At 49.5% G+C, this 26856-nt stretch overlaps 9 protein-coding genes across 9 annotated transcripts; 5 read left to right on the plus strand and 4 right to left on the minus strand.

Moving 5' to 3' along the window:
• Window positions 1–128: 128 nt before the first annotated feature.
• ABOM_004869 (glycoside hydrolase family 15 protein) lies at window positions 129–2280 on the minus strand (the record flags this gene model as incomplete). The annotated part of the gene is made up of 3 exons (XM_022531998.1): window positions 129–347; window positions 395–459; window positions 519–2280. The coding sequence occupies 3 exons, from the start codon at window positions 2278–2280 to the stop codon at window positions 129–131; spliced, it is 2046 nt and encodes a 681-aa protein (XP_022389897.1).
• Window positions 2281–4116: 1836 nt separating this feature from the next.
• ABOM_004870 (monocarboxylate transporter) lies at window positions 4117–5518 on the plus strand (the record flags this gene model as incomplete). The annotated part of the gene is made up of 2 exons (XM_022531999.1): window positions 4117–4278; window positions 4379–5518. 2 exons carry the CDS (start codon window positions 4117–4119, stop codon window positions 5516–5518), a joined length of 1302 nt encoding a protein of 433 aa, XP_022389850.1.
• A 348-nt stretch (window positions 5519–5866) lies between these two features.
• ABOM_004871 (fungal specific transcription factor domain-containing protein) lies at window positions 5867–8110 on the plus strand (the record flags this gene model as incomplete). The annotated part of the gene is made up of 3 exons (XM_022532000.1): window positions 5867–5997; window positions 6062–6824; window positions 6887–8110. 3 exons carry the CDS (start codon window positions 5867–5869, stop codon window positions 8108–8110), a joined length of 2118 nt encoding a protein of 705 aa, XP_022389851.1.
• A 1140-nt stretch (window positions 8111–9250) lies between these two features.
• Window positions 9251–9943, plus strand: ABOM_004872 (type 1 glutamine amidotransferase domain-containing protein; the record flags this gene model as incomplete). Its single annotated transcript, XM_022532001.1, has 1 exon — window positions 9251–9943. One exon carries the CDS (start codon window positions 9251–9253, stop codon window positions 9941–9943), a length of 693 nt encoding a protein of 230 aa, XP_022389848.1.
• Window positions 9944–10316: 373 nt separating this feature from the next.
• On the minus strand, window positions 10317–11334 carry ABOM_004873 (uncharacterized protein; the record flags this gene model as incomplete). The annotated part of the gene is made up of 2 exons (XM_022532002.1): window positions 10317–11226; window positions 11282–11334. The coding sequence occupies 2 exons, from the start codon at window positions 11332–11334 to the stop codon at window positions 10317–10319; spliced, it is 963 nt and encodes a 320-aa protein (XP_022389849.1).
• A 1400-nt stretch (window positions 11335–12734) lies between these two features.
• ABOM_004874 (MBL fold metallo-hydrolase) lies at window positions 12735–13625 on the minus strand (the record flags this gene model as incomplete). Its single annotated transcript, XM_022532003.1, has 1 exon — window positions 12735–13625. The coding sequence occupies one exon, from the start codon at window positions 13623–13625 to the stop codon at window positions 12735–12737; it is 891 nt and encodes a 296-aa protein (XP_022389846.1).
• Window positions 13626–14284: 659 nt separating this feature from the next.
• Window positions 14285–15756, plus strand: ABOM_004875 (TDT family transporter; the record flags this gene model as incomplete). Its single annotated transcript, XM_022532004.1, has 5 exons — window positions 14285–14412; window positions 14476–14844; window positions 14904–15200; window positions 15257–15542; window positions 15598–15756. 5 exons carry the CDS (start codon window positions 14285–14287, stop codon window positions 15754–15756), a joined length of 1239 nt encoding a protein of 412 aa, XP_022389847.1.
• A 3447-nt stretch (window positions 15757–19203) lies between these two features.
• ABOM_004876 (putative MFS sugar transporter) lies at window positions 19204–21492 on the plus strand (the record flags this gene model as incomplete). The annotated part of the gene is made up of 7 exons (XM_022532005.1): window positions 19204–19214; window positions 19316–19381; window positions 19441–19721; window positions 19776–19920; window positions 19977–20221; window positions 20286–20693; window positions 20750–21492. The coding sequence occupies 7 exons, from the start codon at window positions 19204–19206 to the stop codon at window positions 21490–21492; spliced, it is 1899 nt and encodes a 632-aa protein (XP_022389844.1).
• Window positions 21493–22472: 980 nt separating this feature from the next.
• ABOM_004877 (uncharacterized protein) lies at window positions 22473–26500 on the minus strand (the record flags this gene model as incomplete). Its single annotated transcript, XM_022532006.1, has 8 exons — window positions 22473–22924; window positions 22979–23057; window positions 23119–24472; window positions 24520–24646; window positions 25352–25610; window positions 25659–25853; window positions 25902–26364; window positions 26418–26500. The coding sequence occupies 8 exons, from the start codon at window positions 26498–26500 to the stop codon at window positions 22473–22475; spliced, it is 3012 nt and encodes a 1003-aa protein (XP_022389845.1).
• Window positions 26501–26856: the final 356 nt, after the last annotated feature.

Raw genomic sequence — 26856 nt, forward strand, 5'->3', positions numbered from 1 at the left:
TACTTTGACTTGTATCAGATCATGTTAGATCTTAAGAGTGTTCAGTACACACCTACCTAAATCAGTCCATACGTACAAAGAGCAGGAACCGCCTGTGATATTGACAAATTGCATGATACCAAGCAGCCTTAATCCACTCCACCCAGATTCATTGCTGCACTAATACAAGCCAGATGGCTGAATGCCTGCGGAGTGTTACCGATCTGCTCTCCAGAGATGGCCACCTCTTCCGAGAACATGCCCAGGTGGTTCGCGAACGAGAGCATATTGTCAAAATTAGTGATCGCCAACTTTCGCAGCTGTCGGTAAAACGGGTCTTCGACGTTGTAAGACATTGCTTTAGAGGCCTAGTCTCGTTAGCCACTTCCACAAGCTGCAGGCCAGGGGTACTGACACGCATCATGGCTTCGACTAGCCAGAAGGTGACCATTACGAAAGCGCCCTCGCGCCCTCCGACACCTGACATCCCTCGCTTAGCAGTGCTGTTCATAAATATGAGTGAATTAGAACGAACATACCATCATCAACCTTGGTGTGATCGTAGCGAGAGACCATGTTGGCTATCGATAGTCCTCCCTTGGCCTGGGGTAACATGACCCTTTTCAGTGTGTTCAGGAACCTAGGGTCATTAGGCGCAATGAAGAAGACAAGCGGGGCAATCAGAACGGCTGCATCCAGTATATCTGGACTTTCGTAACTCATGCAGAAATATTTGTCTTTGAAGTTGTACCCCTTCGTCATGATCTCATCGTAGAGATCATCCCGGGCTCGTAGCCACTCGATCCGATCCGGACAGGGTAAATTCGAGCGCTTCTCTGCCAGTCGCAGAGCCCGGTCCAATGCAACCCAGAGCATTATCTTCGAATATACGAAGTTCTGCGGCTGCCCTCGTACCTCCCAGATTGATCTGTCTGTCTCATGGAGCACGTCCATCACGTGACTGGTCATCCGTCTTACCGCGAGCCATTGGTCATAGGAAATGGGACGCCCATGCTTATGGTACAGGTAGACGCTGTCCATGAGCTCTCCAAATATGTCTAGCTGGGTGTGGTTGGCAGCTCCATTCCCGATCCGTACCGGTTTACTACCCATGTATCCCTCCAGATGACCCAGCTCAGACTCGGGGATCTCATGCTCTCCGTGGATTGTAACCATGATCGGGAGAAATGCTCTGTTGGTCTGGCTTTCGGCATTTGCCGGTGGAAAGACCCGGTCAAAGATGAAATTGATATACGACTCTGCCTCCTTCGGGTATCCATTCTTGAGGAAAACATAGACGACAAACGCAGCATCACGCACCCAAGAGTACCGGTAGTCCCAGTTCCGTGCTCCGCCGATGCTCTCTGGGAGGGAAAAGGTCGGGGATGCAACAATAGCACCAGTTGGCTTGTATGTTAGCAGTTTTAGGATCAACAGGCTTCGTTCCACCTGCTCGCGATAGCGCCCTCGGAAGGTACACTGGTTGATCCACATAGCCCAAAACTCGGCAGTATCGTGCTCCAGCGTGTACAAGTAGGATTCCAGAAAGTTCGCGTCCGGAAGAGTCTTCTCTCTGTCGTGTAACACGAACGTCGCGGTCTGCCCTTCCATCACAGTCATCTTCATAAACACGCCCGGTCCTTTCATCCCCGGTCTGTCCTGTATCTCGAATACAATCTCGGGGGTCTTATCTGAGCCCCCATTAGATGGATCGGTGCTAGTGAGAATACTGAGCTGTAGGCTCTGCGTAGCACTCTCGAATAGATATTCATTAAGCTGACTGCCGGGATCACCACGAGTTACCCATCGACCGGTATGCTGCTCAAGCGCATAATTGAACGCGGGGAAGATTTCAACAGCCATATCCATCTGGCCACGAACGCATTCGACCTTCCTGACCACTCCAGAGCGACATTTCGCCCCCTCAGTACCACTGGCAGCCGTCTCACAGGAGCACCAGGTTGACGCGGAACCCCCCGGACGAGATGGCTTTTTGCTTGATACGGGAAAGTAATCTGATAGCGTGATCACGCCATCTTCGTGAATCCATCGCGTCTCTAAGACGTTTGTACAAGCTCTATATCGTTGTTTGCTCATGGGTTTGATATCTCCTGACGGGCGGATCGTGAAATGGCCACCCTTGTTGTTGTCTAAGACGCGACAGAAGACGGATGGGGAGTCGAACGCTGGCCAGCACATAAAGTCAAGACCACCATTCTTGCTCACGAGGGCACATGTGTGCATATCCCCGATGATGCCATAATCTTCAATGCTGCAGTAGTTTGGCGATGTGGCGGCCATTTCCGTGGTCGGGGATAGATCCAAAAATATATAATTGGTGAAAGATGTATGTAGCCTTGCCGATGTACGTAGTTCAGGTAGCCACAGCGGTTTTCTATACAAAGAAAGTATAGAGATTTCCGAATGTACATGTTTCAATTTCGGCCTCTCTTCCTGTTGAAGGTTATCATGTATGACATCATGCGGGCAGTCCATACGAGACTGTCCCGTGACTCTGAAGACATCACATAATCTGGCACGTGTTCTTATAATTATCGTACTAGTCAATTGAGGTGGACGAACGAAGCATGATGTTTCTTAGTATTTGTGCTTTTTGGTTTTGCTATGTCTTTGTTCAAAGGAGAGTGGCCCAGCTTTTAGATATGTATAGATTGTGCAGAGCTACCGCAATGAAAGTTGGCCAGCAAGTCATGGACACCACAGGATCCGATTGTATGTACGTAAAGTAAATTGTTGCGAAAAGGTTCAATATCAGGGTTCGAAAAGTCGCTCATCTCAATAAGAATCCACCTGTTAAGTAGCGCCCGGCAATACTACGTAGAACGGCGACCAATTACCAGCCCGCGATGCTCTGCAGCTACACAGTACTAGTAATGCATTAGATTCCGACAGGCCCGCTGCTGTGTTCTTCAGGCTTACACAGTACGCAGTACACAGGACTGGATCCACGTACAGAGATCATCAGTGGGTCTGCATATAGTAGGCCAATGAACGATTAAGTCGTGCGCTGAAGGGCGGGGTTCAAGTTCAGGTCCAGGGCAAGATCTCGAGGGTGGCAGCACTGTGTATATGGTCATCACTGGGCAGTATTATCATAATAGAGCATCTCGATCATCTCTTGGCGATCAATATGTTTTCTCTTATGCATGTACCTTAGTGTGCCCAACGTCCATTAGTGAAACGTACTAAGAGCATCGTCCACCTTCACGCCACTATGAGGACTAGCTAGAATATGGCATTCTGATCCCCAGGTCCCATATACCCAACAGAACTCCCGTATGTGATTTCCGACGGTGGTCACTCCATGATAATACAATAATCATCCCGAAAGGCACTGCTCAGTCCCCACAGAAGCAAAGTGAAAGCATGAGCCAGGACGTGAATCAGAAAATGGTCTCCTTAACGTATATCTAGATACCAAGTCCATTGCCTATAAACTACGCCTAAGTAGCATGGTAGGTTTAGACGGAATATCAGTTACTAGTGCCTATATAGAGGTTTTATTAAAGCTAGTGAATTGGGGCCACCTACTCTTCCTTAAACAAAGTTTTAACTACAAGCATTATAAGTCCGACATGGGAAAGAGTCTCGTGGTCATAACGAAGTATTATATATCCCAGATCTCTCGACTTCCATTATTAAATACCCGGGCTACATTCACATCAATCTTGGCAGTGACCTCTAATGATCTCAAGGTGTGCTATGCACCGAGGCTGTCAAATGCAAACTTGGACACAACAACGAAGACATGCTGCTAATTACACGCCAATACAAATTTATCACAGCCTTCGCTCCAGTATAGAAATTTTTGGTATTCCGCCTACTGAGAGCTCGTCTTCTCGGCCTCTCGGCGCCGATATGAGGGTGTTGAATAGTATCAAAATTCGGCCCATCGGTGCCGAACAGCCATGAAGATTTGCCCCAACCGAAGCCTCTTTGGTTTCCGCAGCTCAACGGCTCAGTTTCATGGGTATCCTTTATTATACGGTATTTAGTCAAAATCAACCTTCGAATAAACTTCAAGTGTACAGCTTTAGTTGTGGAAAATCTGACAAACTACCAATACCAAGACTTGCTCTACTCACCTCGACGATTGGCAATTGCCTCAGTATCAGAATGAACAATATCGCCCACAGTGCGCACCATAGTCCTGAGCCAGAGGTCACTGTAAGGGCCGAGAATGAGTTTCGTACTACATCCCGACACCCAACAGACTCCGAAACAATCCAAGTTGACCCTCAGCCGATCCCCGAAGGAGGATATGGTTGGGTGTGCGTGGTATGCACGTTTCTAATGAATGCTCACACGTGGGGAATCAACAGTGTGAGAAACATTACAGACAGTGAGGGTGGGACGTAAAGCTAAATACTAGTTCTAGGCATATGGAGTATTTCTATCCTACTATCTTTCTTCTGATATATTTCCCGGCACAACAGCACTCGAGTATGCGTTCATCGGTGGCCTCAGCATTTCCTGCGCTATGTTTATCGCTCCTCTCGCTGCGTACCTAGATAGAAGAATCTCCACCCAGTTCGTCCTCAACATCGGAACGGTTTTCGAAACCGCTTCCTTGGTTACAACGTCTTTTGTGGGAAAGAACTGGCAGCTCTTTCTCTCACAAGGTGTTTGCTTTGGAGTAGGAATGGGGTTTTGTTTCTGTGGGTCCGTGGGAATTGTCTCCCACTGGTTCAAGAAACAACGCAGTCTAGTAAATGGGATCACAGCAGCTGGGTCGGGGACCGGAGGCCTGATCTACTCACTTGCCGTTGGTCGTATGATACCAACGTTTGGCTTTCCATGGGCGATGCGGATCCTCGGTATCGTCTCTTTCGTTGTCAATCTGACATGCTCAAACCTCCTCCGGGTGCCTTCCTCTTCACGATCCAACGTACGACATAGCCCGATCTTCAACATGACGCTGCTTCGACAACAAGGCTATCTTGTATTTTTACTCTGGGCCTTCCTAAGTGCGCTAGGATACATAGCCCTGTTATTCAGCTTGTCAAGCTATTCGGTCGCGGCTGGCTTCACACAAAAGCAAGCTAGTCTCGCCAGTGCATTGCTCAATCTGGGTCAGGCAATAGGGCGTCCCTGTATCGGTCTTCTAAGCGACTATCTCGACCGTATTAGTGTCGCTTTCGGCGCTTCCACCCTGGCAGGTATACTATGCCTAGTTGTCTGGGTGTTTGTGGAATCTCTCGGGCTGCTATACTTCTTCGCCATTGCTATTGGACTATTCGCAGGTACATTATGGGCCGCTGCCGCGCCATTAGCCGCCGAGATCGTGGAGACTCAAGATCTTTCTACGGCCCTTAGCATTCTATGGTTTGTTCTTTGCCCTCCAACAGCGGTGGCGGAGGCAATTGCTGTGCAACTTCGCGACAGCGAGACCGTTGCTAGACCCTACCTTAGAGTCCAGTTATTCACTGGCATCATGTATTTAGGAGCAGGGGGTTGCCTGTTATTTTTGAGAGTCCTATTCTCCAAGTCCAAATACCGCGGTGGCACTGAGAAATGAGCGCGCCAGTCTGGGGTTCTCGTGTTGGGCCGAAATGAGTGGGATGGTAGCTAGAAGGGGCGCTGTGCAGCCCCGCGAGGGATACATAGGTCAAGGGAGAAATATTTAAGTGGCATTCTAAGCGCTTATCAACTGTTCAGTAGAAGCTACTCACAGCAACCTCTCATATGCTATTTACATGATGTTGTATGAACGACTTGGCTACGATATAGGCACGGCTCCACGGCGGACATTTTCGGCACCGAAAGTCCGAGATGGCAAATCAAAACTTCATTAGATCTATCTTCGGACTTCCCCCCTCAATATGCTTTGCGTATATTACTATTCGCCAGTGGCTTTCTCCTCTCTATGTCGCGTATATCATCTCGCAATTTGAAGCAATTGACAGGCTTTACGAAGTATGCCAAAAGTGCAGAAAAGCCGTTCCCCCCACCAGGATGCTCGATGGTCCAGCCCACGGCGCCTAACTTCAAGATCGTGTCTGTGTTGCTACCGGCGCAAGGTCCGATGTGATAGAGGCGTACCATGTACCAATTGTGCCAGGGCGGGCTGGACATGTGTCTACCCTAGCAGAGACACCGTTGACGGATCTCGCAGGGTGACGAGCCTGCAAGGCATTACGGACCGATTAGACCGACTGGAAGAAATGCTCCTAGACATACGCCAGGGTCAGGGCTGCCGACAAGATGCCCCAGACGACAATCGTCCGCGACCACCGGAGCCTCAGGCCAGAACCCCGACTGCACTCGACCCACAACCCTCCAAACCCTGGGAGCTGTTGCTAAGCGATGGCCAGCGTGTGCACTATGTGAACAATTCTAACCTTAAAGACCTTTTGCATGAGGAGGAACATATGAGGCCTCCTGCCACCGGTCATGCTACAGGCTCACTAGCTGAGCACGGAGTATCAGGCAACGCTGCCCATCGACTGGCAAATTCTCCGCTCGAGGCTTCATCGAGTCTCCCCCTTCTTCACCCAGAGCCACGCGACGCATTACAACTTTGGGCGATTTACGTGAAGAATGTCGATCCAGTATCCAAGATTCTACATGTACCGACCGCACAGTCAGCCATAATCGCCACCATATTAGATCCGAAAGGTTCGGGTACATCTATGTCGGCTTTGACATTTGCCATTTACTTTGCGGCACTTACAAGTTTGAATGAACAAGACGCTGCCGAGCTATCATGGGACAAATCGCAACTCCTCGAACGCTTCAAATCTGGCCTGGGCCACATCCTAGTCGGAGCTGAGTTGCTAAACCAGCCGGAACTGCCTGCATTGCAAGCGTTTGCCATCTTCCTGGTACGTGATGAGCTTTTATATCGCACAATTAGCCGATCACACTAACCCTCGATTATTGAAAGACTAGTCTACGTGTTCATGACACGGGGCGTGGTGTCTGGGTTCTTAATGGAATTGCAATTCGCTTAGCTCAGTCTATTGGCTTGCATCGAGACGGTACCTCCCTCAACTTAACCCCATTTGAGTCAGAGCTTCGTCTGCGCCTATGGTGGCACCTTTGTTTACTAGACGCTCGGTCGCCCGAGGACCATGGCTTTGAGCTGACCATTGACCTGCTTAATCATGGCCCAAGGCTGCCACTAAACGTCAACGATGACCAACTTTACCCGACCATGGAGGAGTTGCCGACAGAGTCCGAGGAATGGACCGACATGTCTTTCTGCATTGGTCAAATCAAAATCACTAGGCTTTTGCATCCAATACTGGGCACAAGATCAAAGGACACCCTAGGGGATATTGCCGCCAAGCGCAAGACTATTGATGACTATAAGAACTGGTTGAACAATACACTTTCTTCCAGTTCCCATCCACCAGATCACCTTTCCCACCTTGCATACCGCCATTACATCACAGCTTGCAAGAAGATGGAATTCATGCTCTTGATACGGGAGGAAATATACCAGGGAAGACAAGGGCAACCAGCGAGTGGTCATGACTACTCCACGAGGCCTTCCTTCAAAGCTGCCTGCAATGTCCTAGAAAGTAGTTATAGGCTTTTGGACGGTACAGGGCCCTTCAGCCAACACACGTGGCTATTTAAAACGTATACCCAGTGGTATGCTCTTGCTTACACTCTCCGATGCCTCTGTAAGAGCCACCGCACACCAGAAGCCGACCACGTCTGGGATCTGGTTAACGACATCCTGCATCGCGCGACTAATTTGGATCCTTCGTCGAGCTCTTGTACCACAATCGGTAATAGCAGCATCTGGAGATGTCTCTGTTCGCTCCGAGCTCAGGCTTTGTCTGCCCGACTAGCTCAACCGTCACATATGGATTCGGGCCCTTTAGCTCCTCCCCTTGGCTCACATGAAACCCGCACATCAATTGACAATGTTACCCACCTGAACCGCAATACCACGCAGCACGTTCAAAACTCTTCAACTTCAGCCAACGTCCTGCCTTCCAGTGACCCGGTTTACTGCTATGACTCGATAGAACATCCCTTTGAAAGCTTTCCTGATATCCAGCACGACCTGCTCCCTAGTTCATCTTCAATGGAAGTGCCTTGCCTTCCTGGATGGAATGCCATCATCAATGGTATCCTGGACGACGACTACTTCTAGCAGTGATGAGATGAATACGAGTCCTTATATGGACAACCATCAGGTAGAAAATCAGTCGATGACAGTCTTCATCCACAACTCACCGGTTACCGTGTCTTTCGATGTCCCATGCCTATCCACATACTTCCCAGATAGGCATTCATTTACAGTGAGTACTTACAGCTTTACTTTTTCTTTAATGGCATTTTAAGTTAACTTGGAATATAATAATTTTAATGTAGATAATAACCTTGTAATTACAGTAAACTAGATTTATCTAGATTTCTAGATAATTATTCATTTTTACAATAACGTTTTCAACGATACCAGAGCACTTTAGACTATGCTATACAATACCCCTGGAAGGGCTTCTTTAATATTGAGAACACTGGCAAGAATCGCAACACAAGTCGATACCTGCGTACTGGTATATGTTAGGGTAAGATTAAAGAAGCGGATGTCTTAACCAGGTGGATCACGACGTGACTCGCCAAATTAACAATAGTAGCTGTGGTAATGGGGCTAAAGGCATTCGTGAAGCCGTCCATCGCCTTTGCTCCACGACCTTTAAGCGGCCGGTGTGGTACGCGCTGACAGGGATAGCCTATGCTGAGCCATATGAACCACTCTACAGTAACATGTTCTTTTTTTTTTTTTCTGCCGCTCGAGTATAGACTCCGGGGCCCCAGGCATGGAGGATACATATCCCGGGCATTTATCGCGGAGGATCATCAGTGGTCGGGGTCGGCGTTATGAGACTCCTTTCCAAGCTGTGGAGAGAGCGATATAGTGTATCACACTCGGAGAAACGCTCGGTTCGTTCGGTTGAGAGAAGATATTGGCTAATATTGGAAAGGGGCGGTTAATATTGGTGGACCCAGCAGCAGAACCCACACAATAAGCTCTGTTTTGGCGCAAAATGGGGGAGGAATTGAATGTCGATCAGACGGGAGGCGGATGAACAAACTATCCGAGCAAACATTATAACATCACCTTAACGTTAGGAAGATGATTTGTCCCGTTCGCCACGGCTAGTAGTACTCAGTGGGTTAAGCGCTGATATTTCGCATGACCTACCCTGTCGGAATTGATTGAAGGCGATGGATCTATGCAAATTTATTATTCCACGAGTACAGTATACAATCCACTAAGTTCACAAGTATGGTCAAGCGCATCTTGAACGTCGTCACTAATGTCGGGCACTACGACGACCCGTCCCACCCGACCGGCTTGTGGTTGTCCGAGCTCACGCACGCCTGGCATGTCTTTGAGGAGCACGGATTCGAGCAGACCATCGTCAGCCCGGCGGGGGGCCTCTCTCCCCTGGAGCCGCGGTCACTGAAGTTCCCCAACTACGACAAGACCGCGAAAGCGTGGCGAGCCAATTCGGCACGCATGGCCCTACTGGAAAACACCGCCAGACCCGACCAGATCAACTCGGCCGACTTCGACGCGATCTACTTCACGGGAGGGCATGCGGTGATGTATGACTTCTTAGACAACGAAGGCCTGCAGCGGATCACGCGAGAGATTTACGAACGGGGTGGCATCGTCTCCTCGGTCTGCCATGGCTACTGCGGCTTGCTCAACGCCAAGCGTTCTGACGGTACGTACCTGGTCTCCGGGCACAAGATGACCGGGTTCTCCTGGCGGGAGGAAGTGCTGGCCTGTGTAGACAAGCTTGTTCCTTACAACGCTGAGGAAGAGCTGAAGAAGCGCGGCGCCGACTACAAGAAGGCCATACTGCCGTTTGTCTCCTTTACCGTCGTCGACGGCAACCTGGTGACTGGGCAGAACCCCGGGTCAGCTACTGAGACCGCGAGGAAGGTTGTCGAGGTCCTCAGCCAGTCATGAACGCCGTCGCTGACTGCCTGAAGTGGGTTTCTACCGACACCGATCCTGTAGCCGGGTCGCACAAATTCTGTTCGGTGTTAGACATCTCTAAAGATGGAAAGCAAAGGAAAGAGACATATTCGGAGCCAATCCGTCCCAAGTTTTTGTATACGCATTTTATTTAACAATACAAAGTTCAATACTGCAAGAGTGTTGAAGGATCTCATATACTATATATCATCATGCCTTACTCCGCATTGAGCCCCCAATAATTGCTACGTGAAGCAATATAGTCTCCTGCCAGGGACCTTATTATAGTCGTCGTATAGTTCCTGTCGTGCGACAACTCTGATATACACACTCCCAAGATACCACGATTTCAGCCAATTTGACATCAATGGAATGCCTTCAAGGGTGTGGGCATGTTCAAGACCATTTGCGCATCCTTGAGGACGTCCATCCGTACGATGGTCGAAACGCCCAATTCGTTGAGAAGTTTACTCAATGGACCTGCACTCCGAGAGAGCGTGATGTTTCCAGGGAGAAGAGCTTGTACCCCCAGGAGGGGGTTGGTCTGAACTGCCACCTCACACCATTTCCCGTCAATCTTGTTGATCGCGATGTTGGTCCCGATCGAGGATTGGGACGGGATTGTCCTCAGGGCAGGAAGGGGTATGTCGAGCGTCAAATCGGGTGTCCCATCGGTCGCTGTCAGGTTAGCCTTGATGCTGTGGTCGTCCATCTCCAGATTGATGTTGGCGAGCCATTTGGGCAATTGGTATCCGTATACACCTCGCACTCGAGCGATCTCAGTATCGACGGGTAGAGCCAACACGTGTCCGTAGTAGGTTCGGTTCCACATGGAGCTGAGCAGTTGGGTCGTACTGTAACTATTTTGACCCGGCTGCCGGACGATGATGGCGACGGAGACCTCGTTATAAGGGTCATTGTCGCAGACGAGGTACGAGTAAAACGTCAAGGCGACCAACCCGTAACCGGGCAACGCTGTGATGGGCTCCAATGGTGACGGGAGCTTCGACTGCAGGCGGTCGAGGGGCGCAAGAAAGACGAGCTGCACACTCCTGGTGCGATAATAGAAGTTGGGTGCGTATATCCGACCCACCCTCGAATCGACCAGCTTCTTTGGGGTCTTCCGGAAGAAGTCGATGTCAGGTCCGACGGCCGGATCGCGAGCTACCTCGTCCAGGTTTGGGTTCATGCGATAACGGTCGTAGTAACCGCCTTTAGGTACATCGACCTTCTGTTCGCCGAATTCAACCTGGGTGGTCAGACCCTTTGAGCGTCTACATAATCATAGAGGGATTAGTACCGCGTCAGAGTGAAGAGAGAGCCACATACTGTCCGGAGGCCTTTGGGAACGCCGCTGACGAGCGGCCTGCGGTCGAAGACATGAAGCTGGCTGTATGTTAGATCTAAAATGGTCCTTTTCGTTGGAATAGACGCAATCAGTATTGATAGCTCGACCCATTATTAAAGGTTCTAGAGTATATGTTGTATGTTCGTAATGATCTCCCCCGCGTGTCCACCGGAGTGATTATTGCTCCGCGCAGTGGCAAGTTATCAGATCCACGATCGCACTATGTGTGCCTCGGTCCACCACGCGTCACATTCAAATCTCGCTTTCTTCTGCCTTGTCTTTTTGACCCCTATATTGACATCAAGAGAGCTGGTGGCGCCATGAAACTCGCGGCCGAGGATCCGTAAGTATGAGTTCTCGCTAATGCTCACAAGTAAGGCTGGTCTTCCGTATAACATCAGCTTTGAGGTATACCATGGTCCATTCCTTCGCCTCGGTGGACAGGTCGAAGACATCTTTAGTCTGCTGGGCAATCAAATGGTATGAATCCGAAAAGATCCTGTAATTGATGGTTTACGTGAAGGTGAAGGCCTCAAAGGTCTCTCTGATCTCCTGTATTGAGCCCCTCGCTGCACGTCTTGTCCATCTTTGGTTTGTCTTTTTCCCTCACCTAGGGGCGAGGTAATTGTTGGCGCGTTAAGTCGAGTGTCGGGGTTCCTTGGAAAGCACTTCAGGTCTATTCCTTGCCAAACAGCGCTGCTTCTAGGTAGAATAGCCTGCAGATCACTCAAGATGCCTGTTATGAGCCAGGGATCCCCCATTAAACGTCGCATGTCCTATCTTACCTACCGCCGGCGCTCAGGGTTGGCGCTTCTTCAATAATAACTTTAAAATAAATCTCTAGAGTAGGGTATCCCTATCAGGCACATCCAACGGGACAGGAGAGAGAGGTATGTGGTTCAATTCTCCTGGACAGTCCTGTTGGGCAAACTGGCTTCTACCGGTTGAGGCTTAAACCAAGGGGTTTTTAAGGCAAGTCTTACCAGGTCTCTAGTAACTTATCTTGATTTCTCTCGAATTCTACTTGTGTACAATGTTGGGTGTTTGGAGATACAGCATCCCCCAGTTTCATACCGCCATTTCTATATTCTGCCTGAGGCTAATACCTTGTTCCAAGCCCAGATCTGGGTGCAAGAACGAGTTTCAGCATCACCACAACAACGCTAGTAGATGTACTGTTCTTCTGGGCGATACTAGCATAGTTTGAGTCGTGGCAATCAGCTATCGATGCTTATCTCGGTGAGTTCAGGTCACGTCTCTTACTTTCAATACTTATTAATCCTGCAGCTCACCATATATAATTAGTCTTCCCCACACGATATGTCGACTGCTACGTGTTCGTACACAGATGTAACCACAGCCATTTGTTTGACATCAGAAAGTCCGAAATACCATGCCTATATGGTCGCAAGGTAGTACACTAGCCTAGCTCAACTAAGCCAAACTCTCCGGTAATGTAACAGGAATCTGCAGGAAAATCTTCCGGCTACCATCGGGGCTCCGAGGCAACTTTCCTCCGCGAATATTGATCTGTAAAGCCTGATGAAGGAGTCTTGGCTCCTGTAGTCCCGAGTCCCTAGTCTGCCTCCATGCAACGAACTCCTCACGGCCCCCTGCTACGTGTTTATTCCTTTCTCGTTGCTCTTTCACTGTCGCAAAAGGCATGGGCTCTCGACTCGTTGGGGTTGTAGATGGCGGATAATCATGGCCGGTATACAGTTTGAACTCCGCAGGAAGTTCGAGCAGCTTTTGCATGGATTGATATAAAGCCTCAGCATCTCCGTTAGGAAAATCACAGCGAGCACTACCGACGTCCGGATTGAATATAGAGTCGCCTGCGAAGACGTTGCTACCAATGCGATAGCCCACATGGTCGGGGGTATGGCCCGGCAAATGTAGCACTTTCGCTGTAAGGTTGCCAATGGGGAATGTCTCATCGTCCTCTAGTAGATGGTCGAACGCATGCTCTAGCTCATCATCGTGGACACCATATCGCTCAGCGAAGGTGTCTTGAACTTGGCGAATCCTTCGTCCTATGCAGACAGGAACCTTGGTGCCATGTGCCTGTAGTCGTGATTGGAGGTAAGAAGCTGCGGTAAGGTGATCGGCATGGGCGTGCGTCTCGAGGAGGCGGACTATTTTGTAGTCGTGTGAACTGACCACATCTAGAAGGCTATCGGCGGAGGTTGTATCGATCGTTAGCTGCTCCTGGCTGTAGTCTAGTACCGGGTCGATAATGACTGCTTCGCGCGTTTCCGGACATGCCACAATATACTGCCAGGTGGATGTTCGTCTCTCGAAGATTGTGTGCACTGTGGGCTCCATAGTCGTGGCAAAGTTTTCGTAAAGTAATTTTCGATGTGTGTCTTCAGATTCGCAAGCTGCGCCGTATGACCATTAGAGGCGCCCATGATGCTCTTGGTCCATTAATATACGGCTACCTACGGAGGCCTTTGCCAGGCAAGCACTCGACCGAGAAGGATCAGTCGGGGTACACATACATTGTTACATGAACAAAATCAGCCCTATCCTACCTGACATATCTTTCTGCAGCTCTGAGTGGCGAGACGTATGCAAGTATGCCGGGGTAAGTCAATCGCCGATTGCTCGTCCAGGGTTCTATGGTTCCTCGAGCCCTAAAACGGTTGGATGTGGGTCGCCGCTCGGGGGATGCGCGGTCGCCGACTGAACTAATGGACTGAGAGGGACGGCGACTAAATATTATTCAGTCTGCAACACCGTTTTGCGTAGCCTTTTCGGCCGACTAACAATATACCCTGCGTTGGATGCGTGGATATAGGGTAATGAAGGCTGGTGTCTCGGCAGGGTTGCACGTCCCCGCAAATACAAATCCATTACCATATAGAAATCTTTTCACTCCCCGCTTGCCGTTTACCCCAAAGGATGAAATATAATAGGATTATAAGAATATCGCGTACGAGCTACCTTAGCATGGTAGAAAAGATTGCCCTCCCGAAGGCTCGATGGCCCAGGACACCACAGAGAGAGCGTCGCAAAGATGCTTAGCAAACGGAGGCCAAGCAGGGGCAGATCCCAAGATCTCAAAACATGAGACTGGCTTCCGTTATATCATTCGGAATTTTACTCCGGCGTAGGTGCCAGCTCAGCTACCATCATGCACATTTGCAAATGACAATAGCTGATTGAACTATAGATGGTTTTCAGCAAATATGGGAACTGGGATCGCGTCAATCCTGCTCAATACATTGCCGTACAATGGGAAATGGCTCTACTGGATATCGGTGGTCCTATTTGCTTTTAACGTGCTGCTATTTCTCGTCTTCCTACTTATAACAGCCCTTCGGTATCTGCTATACCCCGACATATTCCCGGTTATGGTCACCCATCCAGCACAGTCAATGTTTCTAGGGACCTTCCCCATGGGCCTTGCCACAATCATCAACATGTTCTGCTTTGTTTGCGTACCGGCATGGGGAGTCTGGGCGAGTTACTTCGCCTGGGGTTTGTGGATTACCGATGCCGTTGCCTCTGTGTTAACGTGCTTCGTGTTGCCGTTTATTATGTAAGAAAAGCTTCTACTGCGTTAAAGGTGCTTGAGACTTACAACGCTGACACCTTTAGGATGACACGTAAATCGGATATCGCCCTGTCTGCCATGGGCGCCGCATGGCTGCTCCCCGTTGTGTCATGCGTTGTGTGCGCAGCATCCGGCGCCATTGTCGCAGACGTATTGCCAGATCCCGACTACGCGCTCGGAACAATTGTCGTCAGCTATGTGCTATGGGGGGTCGGAGTACCTCTTGCACTGATGATAATAGTCATTTTTCTCATGCGGCTGTTGTTGCACAAGTTACCCCCAAAAGAGGTCCTAGTGAGCATGTTCCTACCTCTCGGACCTCTCGGACAAGGCAGCTATGGGTATGTGTACTTTGTGTCAACTTAAATAACACTTGAATACTTACAAGAGATGATAGAATCCAAAAGCTAGGCCAAGTATCCCAAAACATCTTCCCGAAAACCGACGTCCTGCGACCGGGAACTGGTGACGTATTCGAAATGCTTGGCTTTTTCATCGGACTCCTGCTATGGGCCTTCGGACTACTCTGGCTTTTCTTCGCCGTTGCATCTATCGTTCGTACCAGGAAGTTTCCGTTCAATCTAGGCTGGTGGGCATTCACTTTCCCTCTCGGTGTCTATGCCACCAGCACTTGCCAGCTAGGCCGAGAAATGCCATCGCGTTTCTTCCGGGTGCTTGGGACGGTATGTTAAGACCAAGAACCATTTTCTTTATTGGCTGCAGCTAACGTGACAGTAGATCTTCTCCATCTGTGTGGTGTTATTGTGGATATTGGTGACCTGTCTCACCGCTCAAGGCGTGTATAACAGAAGTCTGTTCAAAGCCCCCTGTTTGGCAGACTTGCGTGAAAAGCAGCGGAGGCTAAGAGAGCAGCAGAGTGAGGTGGAAGGGAAATAACTCTGTCAATTAGTATTAAAATGTTAGCGGAAATGATATAACATGTTGATCTTTTGGTGTATGGCTATAGAGTGCTTAACTCGCAGCACCCGCCAATTGCGCTTTTGACTTATAATAGTTTGATGAATTATAAACTGAGAGACCCTGTGTCACCCCTGGGAGATATGCTTGCTTTCTGCGCCATTATAGATAGGCGTTGGCCCCTCGCCTCCCCAATGAGTGGCTTCATTCAACTAAAACGGCTTGATAAACAGACGGGAAAGACTAGCCACTTTGACGGTTATACGGAATGAGACAGGACTTTTCTTACTCGTGTCGAAGGCCCATAATGCCCCCCACCTCTTCAACGAAAATTCAAGGCTATTTATGTTATCATATTTCAAAAGCGTTGAGACAGTTAGCCTTCGCTTTAGTGCTTAACAGTGTACTCGATTAGAAGCTCAGGGTGTCAGCAAGCCTAATGATCTGCTGTTCCGAACAAATCTCGTCGGATTCGGCAAAGCTAAGCGAAGCGAAATCCGATGGCTCACTGAAAACTGTTTGCTGTCAAGCTCTCCGTCCACTAGGACTGTAGATTATTCAACCTACTTCAGAATGATCATCAGAAACCATCCGTGTTAACATTTAGTACAAGGTGACAACCATTCTGCTGCTCGCCACAAGTCTACACTCATGTCCTTTAGTAATATTCGCGGGTTCATACATCTTGCACTGTGGCCAGTCCAATTTGCTACAGGCTACAGCCCTGAGATTCGGCCTTCCCTCTTCTATTGGTGCTTGAATAGATTGCTTGCATCGCTTTCTCCATCGGATATGTATCCTTTAGCAGATTGCTGAAGTCCTTGAGGGCTCCGGGCCCCTTTCTGCAAAGCTATATCTAGGCATGGTGCATTCGAAATCGGAACAGAGAAGAAAGCTCAAAGACGAACGGAAACAGAAGGGGAAAGAAACAAGAGACACAAACCCAGAAGGGTGCACGCTCAAGTCGGGCCATTGCTGTCCCAGGACCAGCTCTGGCCGGTTTCAGTGAACCGCCGTTGATGCCCGAAACTCTCTTCGCTTAACACAAGTCAAATCCATTGCCCCAAAGCAAGATAATACAAAGAGAGAGGGTTTAGATGTACGTGCACTGCATGAGGTGGATCCGGAATAATGGCCACATTCCAGACACTCTTAGACACGAGCTATGGCGGGGTAGCTGCCAGATGGTCACGTTGGAACGCCAGCCCTATACAACGTCCTCTACGAAGGCAGTCATTCTAGTATAGAAGGATATCAGTCGAGCGAACATTCTTACGAACTAAAAGGCAATCAACAAAGGCAGTTCATTCTCTTTTAACACTTCAAAGAATCATGCCGGGACTGTATAATGCCAGCCCCCCAGATTCATTGGCAATGCCGGCAGCCGTGCGAAATGGGTCGTTTGACGGCCGAACCGCAAACGCGAGTCCGATTGAATCTGTCGGCTTTTGCCACTTCCCATTCATGGTTTAAAAATAGATCTGATTAAATACTCCGAGCCGAGCTACGGTAAGTATTAATGTTTGAGGAAGTACAGGGACGGACAAACTGCAAGGTGAAATTACTCCACGGGGTCGGGATTAATGGATTCAATGGCCCTACGGCGCCAGGTCGACCACAAAGACCGAGTCATGTGGCTGGCCGGCGAGGGAATTATTACTCGGCCAAGGCGAGAACCCTCCGAGAATGGAAGAGGCGGGATTTGGTCGGCCTTAACTCATCTTGGGCTATAGGTATCACAAGGCAAAATCTATTGCTGGCGAATTATGTTGCCGATAATTGTCGTACATCAGCAAAGCCTCGCACAGGAGGAGACACAGTTGTGACCGCACACCCCTTCTACATCAAATTCTAAGAGTTGTGTAGCTTGGTCAATCCTATAAGAGCTTTCAGAAGGCATAAACCTGGTAAGCGATCCTGAAACATCGTCATGCTAGCTGTGGGTGGTTATCTACAATAGCAAAGTCGACAGGCACCGCATTTGAGAGAGGAATCCGATTCAGCTGGCGATACGAGCTTCGAAATCAGGTACATATTGTTCCGGGGAGAGATAGTCGTTGCCAAGGCTTCTAGAATGGTTATGGGCACTAAGAGAAAGTAGGAGACCATTTTTTTTACTAGTTCACTGATGATGCATCGAATCTTCACACCACCTGACCAGTCTAACGACGAAGGAAATTTTAGGTTTACATTGAAACTGCGTCAATGCTGCATCCGGCGTACGCTTATACTTTCTATACGAAGGACAAAGAAAACCGTCCCTCAACAGCTTCTTAGGGAGTTCTGGGGGATAACGAACCCAATAGGGCTAACAAAAACTTCCGCCACTGGTATAGTGAAGAATTCGAAGGTCTTTGTTCGCGGTTCATGGAGAACTGGGCGTAGGATAGGGATTCACAAAAGCGTCATCGGCCTAGAGAACAGGGCTAATCTTATTGGCGTTGTGATCTGTGGCTTGCACCATGGTGGCGACAGAGAAACCAAATTTCGTCGAACAAGACTTCTGAACTGGACTATCCTCATTTTCAGCACCGGTGAAATAACCACTATGGTGGTGGTACCGAGTGACACAGCTGGTGTGGATCGGTAGCGGTGGGCGATGAAACGGCATGACACCATATACGAGTTTTAGGTTCTGTCCATGCAGAAATAGAGACAGTGAATACGATTAGACTTGCGGTAAGGGCTTGCATCCTAAAATGCTACCGTCTCGCTGGCTGCCTAAATTCGGGTCCCTGGAAGTAACAAGTCCGTTGCACTTTTACAGTGAATTAGTAGTGTGCCGGTCGGCAGCAATTGGGTTAATTCCGATCTGTATGCAATGGCTAACAGGGACCAGTCGAGCCTGCACAGAAAATCGCCCGAGATTCTAGCACACTGGGGAGCTGCACATCACCCAGGAAGCGAAGATGGATTTGCCTTCATATTTGCCGGATGCGGAAGATGACAGGGCACGCGACTCGCTAAAAGGGATTTAGCTGGCATGCAAGCTAAGGCTCGGGCACTAAAAGACTAGTCGAGAGTAGCATTCAGACGTCCATAGATTGGCTTGTATTCGGTTCCATGGGGGGCTTGGCTTCAACCCTACCAATGGCGTTTGGCGGTGGCGTGAAGCAACAAAGGATAACCCGTATTTCACCAAAACAAACCATCAATGACGACCGGCGGGATTGAAATCCGCTATACTTTCTTCGTGGGGCTACAGCTATTGCCCAATGTGCGGGATTAACAGTGGTCCAGCGTAGATTGGACAAAGTGAGGTCTGGGGGAGGCATTTTCCTTCAAACCTTCGTCCATATTTGCGGAGACTGGGAGATTGGATCCTTGGAACCACCAGCAACCCCAGATCATCGACCCCAGATCGGTATCGAAGTATTTGTACTCGGCTGATTTCCTGCCCAGTGATCTAAAATATTCAATAACTCTATGATCTTCGTGTATGCCTTGACCCAGGGCCAGGAAGCAACGTTGACGTAATGTGCGTCGTGCCATTTTCCTCCTCCCTGCGCTATGCCAACTAACAATCGTTAATTCTTAGAATGGACGAGACCAAGTATGCTGCGCATGAGCGCCAGATAGACGTGATAGCCCAAGGACCTATGGAGTTTGTCACCCTCCCCCAATACTTTGGTCGTAGCTTCTCTACTGACCTCTCAACCTTAGCATTGAGAACCCATTGAAGAACGTTCCTCGAGACCAACTCCTTCGCGATGTGGAAGACTATGCGCAAGAGTATGACCTGAATGATATCCTTCCTCTCTTGAAGAAGGGCGCCCTGGTGGCCCAGAGACCGGATGAGTACGACGACATCCCAGAGTTGAGCCCTGAGGATCGCCAGTACTTGCGACAAGAGACGACCAATCGCTGGAAGCACCCATGGGCACTCTATTACACCATCATCCTTAATTCCATCGCTGCTGCTATTCAAGGATGGGATCAGACAGGTAAATACTAGCTGGTGTGATAGCTTTGGGGCATTTTACTGACTTTCTTTGTAGGCTCTAACGGCGCCAATCTTACCTTTGCACATCAGTTCGGCATCCCACAGGATCCCCCCGACTGCACATCTCCCGCTGAATGTAGTCGCAACCAGTGGATTGTCGGAGCCATTAACTCCGTACCTTACATGACGATCGCCATTTTGTGAGTAATCCCCTACCTGACTTCTATTCGGTTGGCAAGCTGACAATACCTCGCAGTGCTGGCTGGATTTCCGATCCTTTGAACCATTGGCTTGGTCGCAAGTGGGTCATCTTCATTGCTGCAGTGTTCAGCTTGGTCGCTCCCATCGCGTGTGCCCTGACCCAGTCGTGGGGTCAGCTCATGGCCTGTCGTGTACTACTTGGAATCGGAATGGGTCTGAAGGAAGTGACGGTTCCGGTCCTTTCAGCTGAAAACGCGCCTACGAATGTCCGTGGAGGTCTCGTCATGTCCTGGCAGATCTGTAAGTACTCTACGCTCCTGGGGAGGTATATTGAACAGTCTCTAACCTTTCTTCTACCCATTAGGGACTGCATTTGGTATCTTCTTGGGAACGTGCGCGAATCTGGCCGTCGTCAACACGGGCGCGATCGCATGGAGACTCCAGCTTGGTTCAGCTTTTATCCCCGCTGTTCCTCTGCTCCTTGGAGTATATTGGTGTCCAGAGTCCCCTCGTTGGCTCCTAACCAAGAATAAGGCCCGCAAGGCATATAACTCACTGCTGCGACTCCGGAACAGTCCTCTTCAAGCAGCCCGTGATCTCTACAAGATCCACTCTCAGATGAAAATGGAGAAGAAGCTTATTGAGACTTCTGCGGAATTCTCTAAGAACGATAACATGATTGTGCGTTTCATCGAACTATTCACCGTTCCACGAAACCGTCGCGCTACCCAGGCCTCTGGTATTGTTATGATCGGACAGCAGATGTGCGGCAGTGCGTATTTCCCACACACCCGCCTCCGAGTACTATCATACTAACAACCTCCGCAGTCAACATCATCGCGTTCTACTCCTCTTCTATCTTCGCCAAGGCCGGTGCTAGCAACATCGAGGCGCTCCTCGCATCTTTCGGCTTCGGCTTCGTCAACTTCCTCTTCGCCTGGCCCGCGGTCTGGACCATCGATACCTTCGGTCGTCGCTGGCTCCTGCTCGCCACCTTCCCCAACATGTGCTGGACCCTCTTAGCAGCAGGTTTCTGTTTCTGGATTCCAGAAGAGCAAAAGAGCGCTCATCTGGGCGCGATCGCACTGTTTATTTACCTCTTCAACGTCTTCTACTCCCCCGGTGAAGGTCCCGTGCCCTTCACCTACTCCGCCGAAGTATTCCCCGTGTCGCATCGAGAAATTGGTATGGCATGGGCAGTCGCAACGAACAACTTCTGGGCCGCTGTACTATCGCTCACATTCCCGTACATCCTGCGAGAGTTCAAGCCACAGGGTGCGTTCGGCTTCTACGCGGGTCTGAACATTGTCGCCTTAGTCCTGATCTTCCTCTTCCTGCCCGAGACCAAGCAGAGATCTCTCGAGGAGTTGGACCGTGTCTTCAGTGTGTCGACCCGCGCTCATGCCAAGTACCAGCTGACTGAGGCGCTACCGTGGTGGTTCAAGCGCTACGTGTTCCGTCAGAAGAATGCCGTCTGTCGAGATCTGTACGATGAGCATTTCGCGGTCAATGTTGTGCCGAGAAATTTCAAGTCTGGGAATGTTGTGCAGCTTGAGAGTGTGAATGTGTGAGATCGGGGGCTTAGATACAGATAGATTATTGTGTTACTGGTTGCTGGCTTTAGTTATGTGTTCTTCTGGACTCTCATTTTGCCTCTTGATTGTTATGCTGTCGACGATGAAGATGCGAGGCAGTGCTACCTTTCGGACTTACATGTTTTAAACGAGGAATGATATCTGATGAGTGACGGAACTGGTAGGTTCATGTTGTATCATACGGTTGATGTGCTTTTAGACCTGCGGGTTATTTTACATACAGTAGTTTCAAAGTATTCTCGCTATTTCGACCTTGGTCCTTAATCCGACGATAGATTGAGCATGCTTACTTCAAGCTCATTTAACACTACCATGTCATATATTTGAAAGCGAGCTTAAGGAATATAATACGGCCGGCCGCTCGCTCTCTCAATATTTAGTAGACATGTTCCGTAAGATGTCCTGTTTACAAGACAAAACTAGTGATAATACTCACCTAATATACGCCATGGCTCCGCCACACAGAAGGCACTGGGTCTCTCCAAGGTTTCTGCATGGAATTCTTTGAGATGTGTGAAATTCTCATGACATTCTGCTTGAACAGCTATACAATGAAGGATATGGAGGTGGATGTAGATTTTATGCAAAAAAGCTGCGGGACGCGGCCTGTCATAGGTCTATGGGTTAAGCTAGCCCTAACACAAAACCCAAGGTCGTCGTGCGCGGGAACTTGTCTCCCTTGGGTCACACGGTGAAATGTTGATGGGACCTTTCAGCTGATAGGGGACTCTTATATATATGATTGTTATCCGGCGGAGCTGCCTAGTCAGCAGGATGACCATAGGCTGGAAGAGTTTACTTTACGTTGACGCTGATAGGTCTCGTTAACCCAGTGCATCTAGTCATATCGAGCAGAATCAACGACAACTAGGAACACGGTAGCTTTGTATATTATATAACATTATTTCTAGTGTCTCATCGAATATGTAATAACTATAATACAACCAATATAAGATTTAGTGAGCAACTGTCCGCTTCGGTCTAATAACTTCAAACCCCTTCTGCTTCTGCTTCCTTTTCCACCTCCAAGGTCCCCTCTTCTTTTCTTCCTTGCCCTGGTTCGACGATTCACCCTGACTCTGCACCGTATTCTGAATAGCAGGCGCAGAAGTCGGCGGCCGACCATAATACTGATCCGCTTCACGATAAGTGTAATCCACATTTTCACTCGATTTAGATTCCAAATCAAGAGCCTCCAATTCCACCGATTCCATGCTGGATCCGCGGGATTCACTTTCGGATTGAGATGGCGACGAGGGAGAGACAACACTCCATGCTGAGCGGATGGAGGTGGTTTCTGATCTGGGGGCGCGGAAGAAAGACGAGTATTCATCTCTGGTTGGGAGATCGCCTAGGAAAGATGGTCGGCGGGGGGTGGAGGGTCGTTGGGTGTAGGGGACGGAGATTTCTAGGCTGGTTTAGTATATATGCAGTATTTGGTTCGTTGACATAAAGGACTCACCTGCTGGGTTTAGGGCGGGGAGACGTGCGAAGGACATGCGTCGTGTTGAGCGTCGGGACAGTTGGCCGATGCCAAAGACCTTCGTTTTTATTAGTATGTTCATTTTTGAGTTAGGCATGAATGTCTGGGGGAAGACGTACAGGAGCTTTGTCGGAGTGATGATCCAGGTCGGCTGGACGGGGATCAATAATGCCCATTTTCGACAAGACAAAGCGAACCAACTCGTAGACGCAATCGACGATGAATCCGGCGAACAGGACGGCGGCGTGTAGGGATATAATAAAGTACCCTACTAAGGCTTTGTTTCCCTCGCGCACACCAGCCCTAGGGAGGAACGCACAGCTCATCCCGATAATGACCAACCGGGCGGTTGCGAAGCAAGCATGTCGCCAGGCCCGTTGCTCCCGCCAGTTCCATAGCAGACAGGCCAAGATGAACATCTCACAGGATATGAGAACGAGTATCTGACCGAGTCCAGAGGACTGCAGGGCGCCGATAGCTAACCCCCTCAGGAACGGGACCATGTATAAAGCATCGGAAAGCCAGTCTTGGGACGAGTTTCTAGGGTAGGAGCCCTTGTTGAAGAATGTGTTTTGTCGGTCGTCCTTGGCCAGGTACCGAACTATAAATGCCAGCGATGCGGCCAAAGCTGCAACGAAGGACACGGCGAGAAATGTGCGATAAACGGGAAACCATGTGGCCAGGCGTGTTTGGTAGAGAGATAATGCAACGATAGGATGGAGAAAGTAGTTCAGGAGGATCCGTGCGACACTCCAGCCCGTGTGCTCGAGGTGAGCTAAGAACTCCCTTGGAAGATCTATCATGAGAGTTGAGCCGCGGGTTGGAAACAGCTGCCAGGCCCATTTGATTAACCACATGATTTGGGCTGTTACTACAACTCCGAGAATGAGTAGGGCGAGATTGACGACGGCATTGGTCCAGAGGTCACTCATCGTGGTTGCCCCAAGGTATTGAGCCATCTCTTCGAAGCCATAAGTTGCATTTACGGCATAAATATTATCCTGAACACCGGGGTAGATGAATTGATGTGTTACGGGCCAGTTTTTTAGAACGAGTGATGACCAGGCGAGCTCGCCTACTGATGCCCGAAAGAACCCAGGATAGGATAGCGTCAGACATCCAGTCAGAAAGATGAACTGAATGTACTGCAAGCAGTCCCCCATCCCCGGGAAATAAGACTCCGCTGGATCTCGTGACGCATTCGCGAGCTCGTACCGGAAAATCCTTCGTCCACGGATCCGACAGATCATGAGGGCGCCGTTTATGACCCCGGTAAGAATCATTACGAGTAGCGGGATCCCCTTCAAGACGCGTGATGCTGTCGAGCCAATGTACGGGGTGATATTGGCGGCGATACATGAAACATCCGTGTCATTGAGCCGAAGGCGAATGGTCGTGGCCAAGGTGTTCATGCGGTACGCATGGTCCAATGAGTACGACGCTCGGTACGTTGCATACGTTCGAGGATCCCACCTGGATCGTCAGTATTGGGCTTCCTGTTGGGGGGGTGCACTACTTACCTTGGGTAATCGATCGGAGAGAGCTCCGGGCAGACACCACTGGAATCCAACAAGCGATCATCAGTAACGACCGAACGACCAAGTACTTTTGCGTCAATCGACATCCGCGCCAATGCGCCGCCCAAGGCTGCACAATTATGAGACTCATAATTGCCCTGTAATGTTAAGGACAGTATCGTGGTGTTTGCATGTTTAGTGTCTAGATAGCCAGTGAAGGAAAGTGGCTCGAAGACAGGATCGACTGACGCAACGTCCGAGGAACTGCACTCTAAACGGCGAATGAACGCTGCATGTACACGTAAAAGCAGAAGGGATATCAACAAAACCCCGAAGTTATTCCTGTGCCACATTATGTCTTAGAGGGAGCACATGATAGTGGCTCACACGATGCAGATCCTTCGACACTCGCCTGAGGGTGGGCGGAAAGAGAAACATGTACTTCGTATGTATTACAGCATTTCAGCTCGGGGATGTTGGGGTCAAGTGGCTCAGCTAGATCTACAGCACTTTAACTCATAACAGGCAACTGTTGGAGACCAAAATTTTTCCAGAAAGACAAAAATAGGCTAGGGCTTCGGATCGGGGACTCCGGCGGCCTTGGCAGCGTCTGGCAAAGAGCTCTGATTGGCCTGGAGACGCTCGGCTATTGGTAAGCTTTCCCACCTTACGTGATCAGGCAATGCCACGGGGCGCTAGTCCGACTCTAAAACAAGCTACCGGGAAAACTATTGTCGTTGAGATGCCGTTGGCCCTTGAGCTCGAACCACGACAGCTTGTGCTATCCTTTGCAACTAATCAAGTGACAGGCGACGATGAGATAGGGTATCAATACAAGGGCTCATGGGTGCAGCAAGTGTTTGGAAAGCATGGGAACTCTGCGGCCCCTGGCTGTCAACTGGAGCGACCTTTAACCCGTAGTTGAGATTCAGGATACATTGCACCGCACACCCCACAGTCAGTACGATCAGGACCAACGCGACAGCGGCAAAAAACAGCATCATCTCCCTGCCCGCGGTTCTGCCACGCAGTGAGTTTCCGCAAAGCACGACGATCCGGCTAAGTAGATACGCAATTGATCCGAGGTAGCATGCCTGTGCATCGTCAGTAATTGGAACTCGGCCACAAGAATCGAAGCTCACGATAACAACCATCAAGGCCACCTTGAGCCCCGATTTTACACAATAGATGCCGGCGACCATCACCACTAATGCAGCGGGAATGAGCGCCATTGTCAGGGAGTATTCAGGCTCCATGAAATGAACATCAATCAGATCATACTGGATGATAAAGCCAGTGAGGAAAAAGAAATCGAATTTAATTAGGACCAGATAGATCTGGAAGAGGTCAGTCCAACCGCGAGAGAGCATGTCAGAGATGCTTACCTCGTAGGCTAGATACCGCAGCCGGAGCTCTGGGCTGCCATGAATGCATTTGTAAATTGCCCAAGCATAATCTGTGTGTAGCCGATAGGCAGCAGGTATGATAACGAGCGAAGTGGCGGCTAGAATAGCTTGAATGGTGACTTCCGCCGGTTGCATTGATGGCCAGATATCCCGAGACCAATCGACGAGGGGATTGCCCATCCCGTCGGCTGCCCCTTGCAGTGAATAGGTAACATCTCGCATTTTAATGTACTGCAGGACTGCATACACGACAATGCAGACGTTTGTGAGGCATATGGCAAGCAAGGAAATATTATTTTTATGGTGGATTGCATCGAGAGAAAGACCGACTTCGTAAATACATGCGAAAACCACAATACCCATGCCCACGGGTATCACGTATGACGGGGCGATTTGGATGATATTGGGTTGGACCCATGATTTCCACTGAACGAGGATGAATCTGTTACTCGTTAGAGGGATTAAGAATCAATGCCTGTGGACAATTATACTGACATTTCCAAGATGACAACCAGGAGCAGTTGCGTTAACAGAGTCCCACAAAACCACCACTCATTCTTAGTGGTGGGTCTGTACATCTTCTGACGGGCAAAAGAGTCTCTGGTCAGAGGGGGTAACACAATACCAACTTGGTGATCAGGGAAAGTACATGGGGGTGGATTTTTATACACAAGCAACCCTCCACTAGATCAGAAATTTTCCTCATCCAAGTGTCAGACAGCAGGGTGTGGACGGCACTAAATTAGTTGATCTGCAAAATAGTCCAGCGCATATGGAATGTCGGGTATCCATTGTGCAACTTTAACCTGGGTAGATACGCCGTATTCTAGCTGAACTAGACCGAAAATTATGTGGTCTGTAAGACCCTCCAGACGCTTGGGATTATCGTTCATTATTATTATCCACCTCAGACACGCCACGTTCCCTTACCCAC

The sequence above is a fragment of the Aspergillus bombycis genome (assembly GCF_001792695.1).
Source record: "Aspergillus bombycis strain NRRL26010 chromosome Unknown contig00034, whole genome shotgun sequence".
NCBI lineage: Eukaryota > Fungi > Ascomycota > Eurotiomycetes > Eurotiales > Aspergillaceae > Aspergillus > Aspergillus bombycis.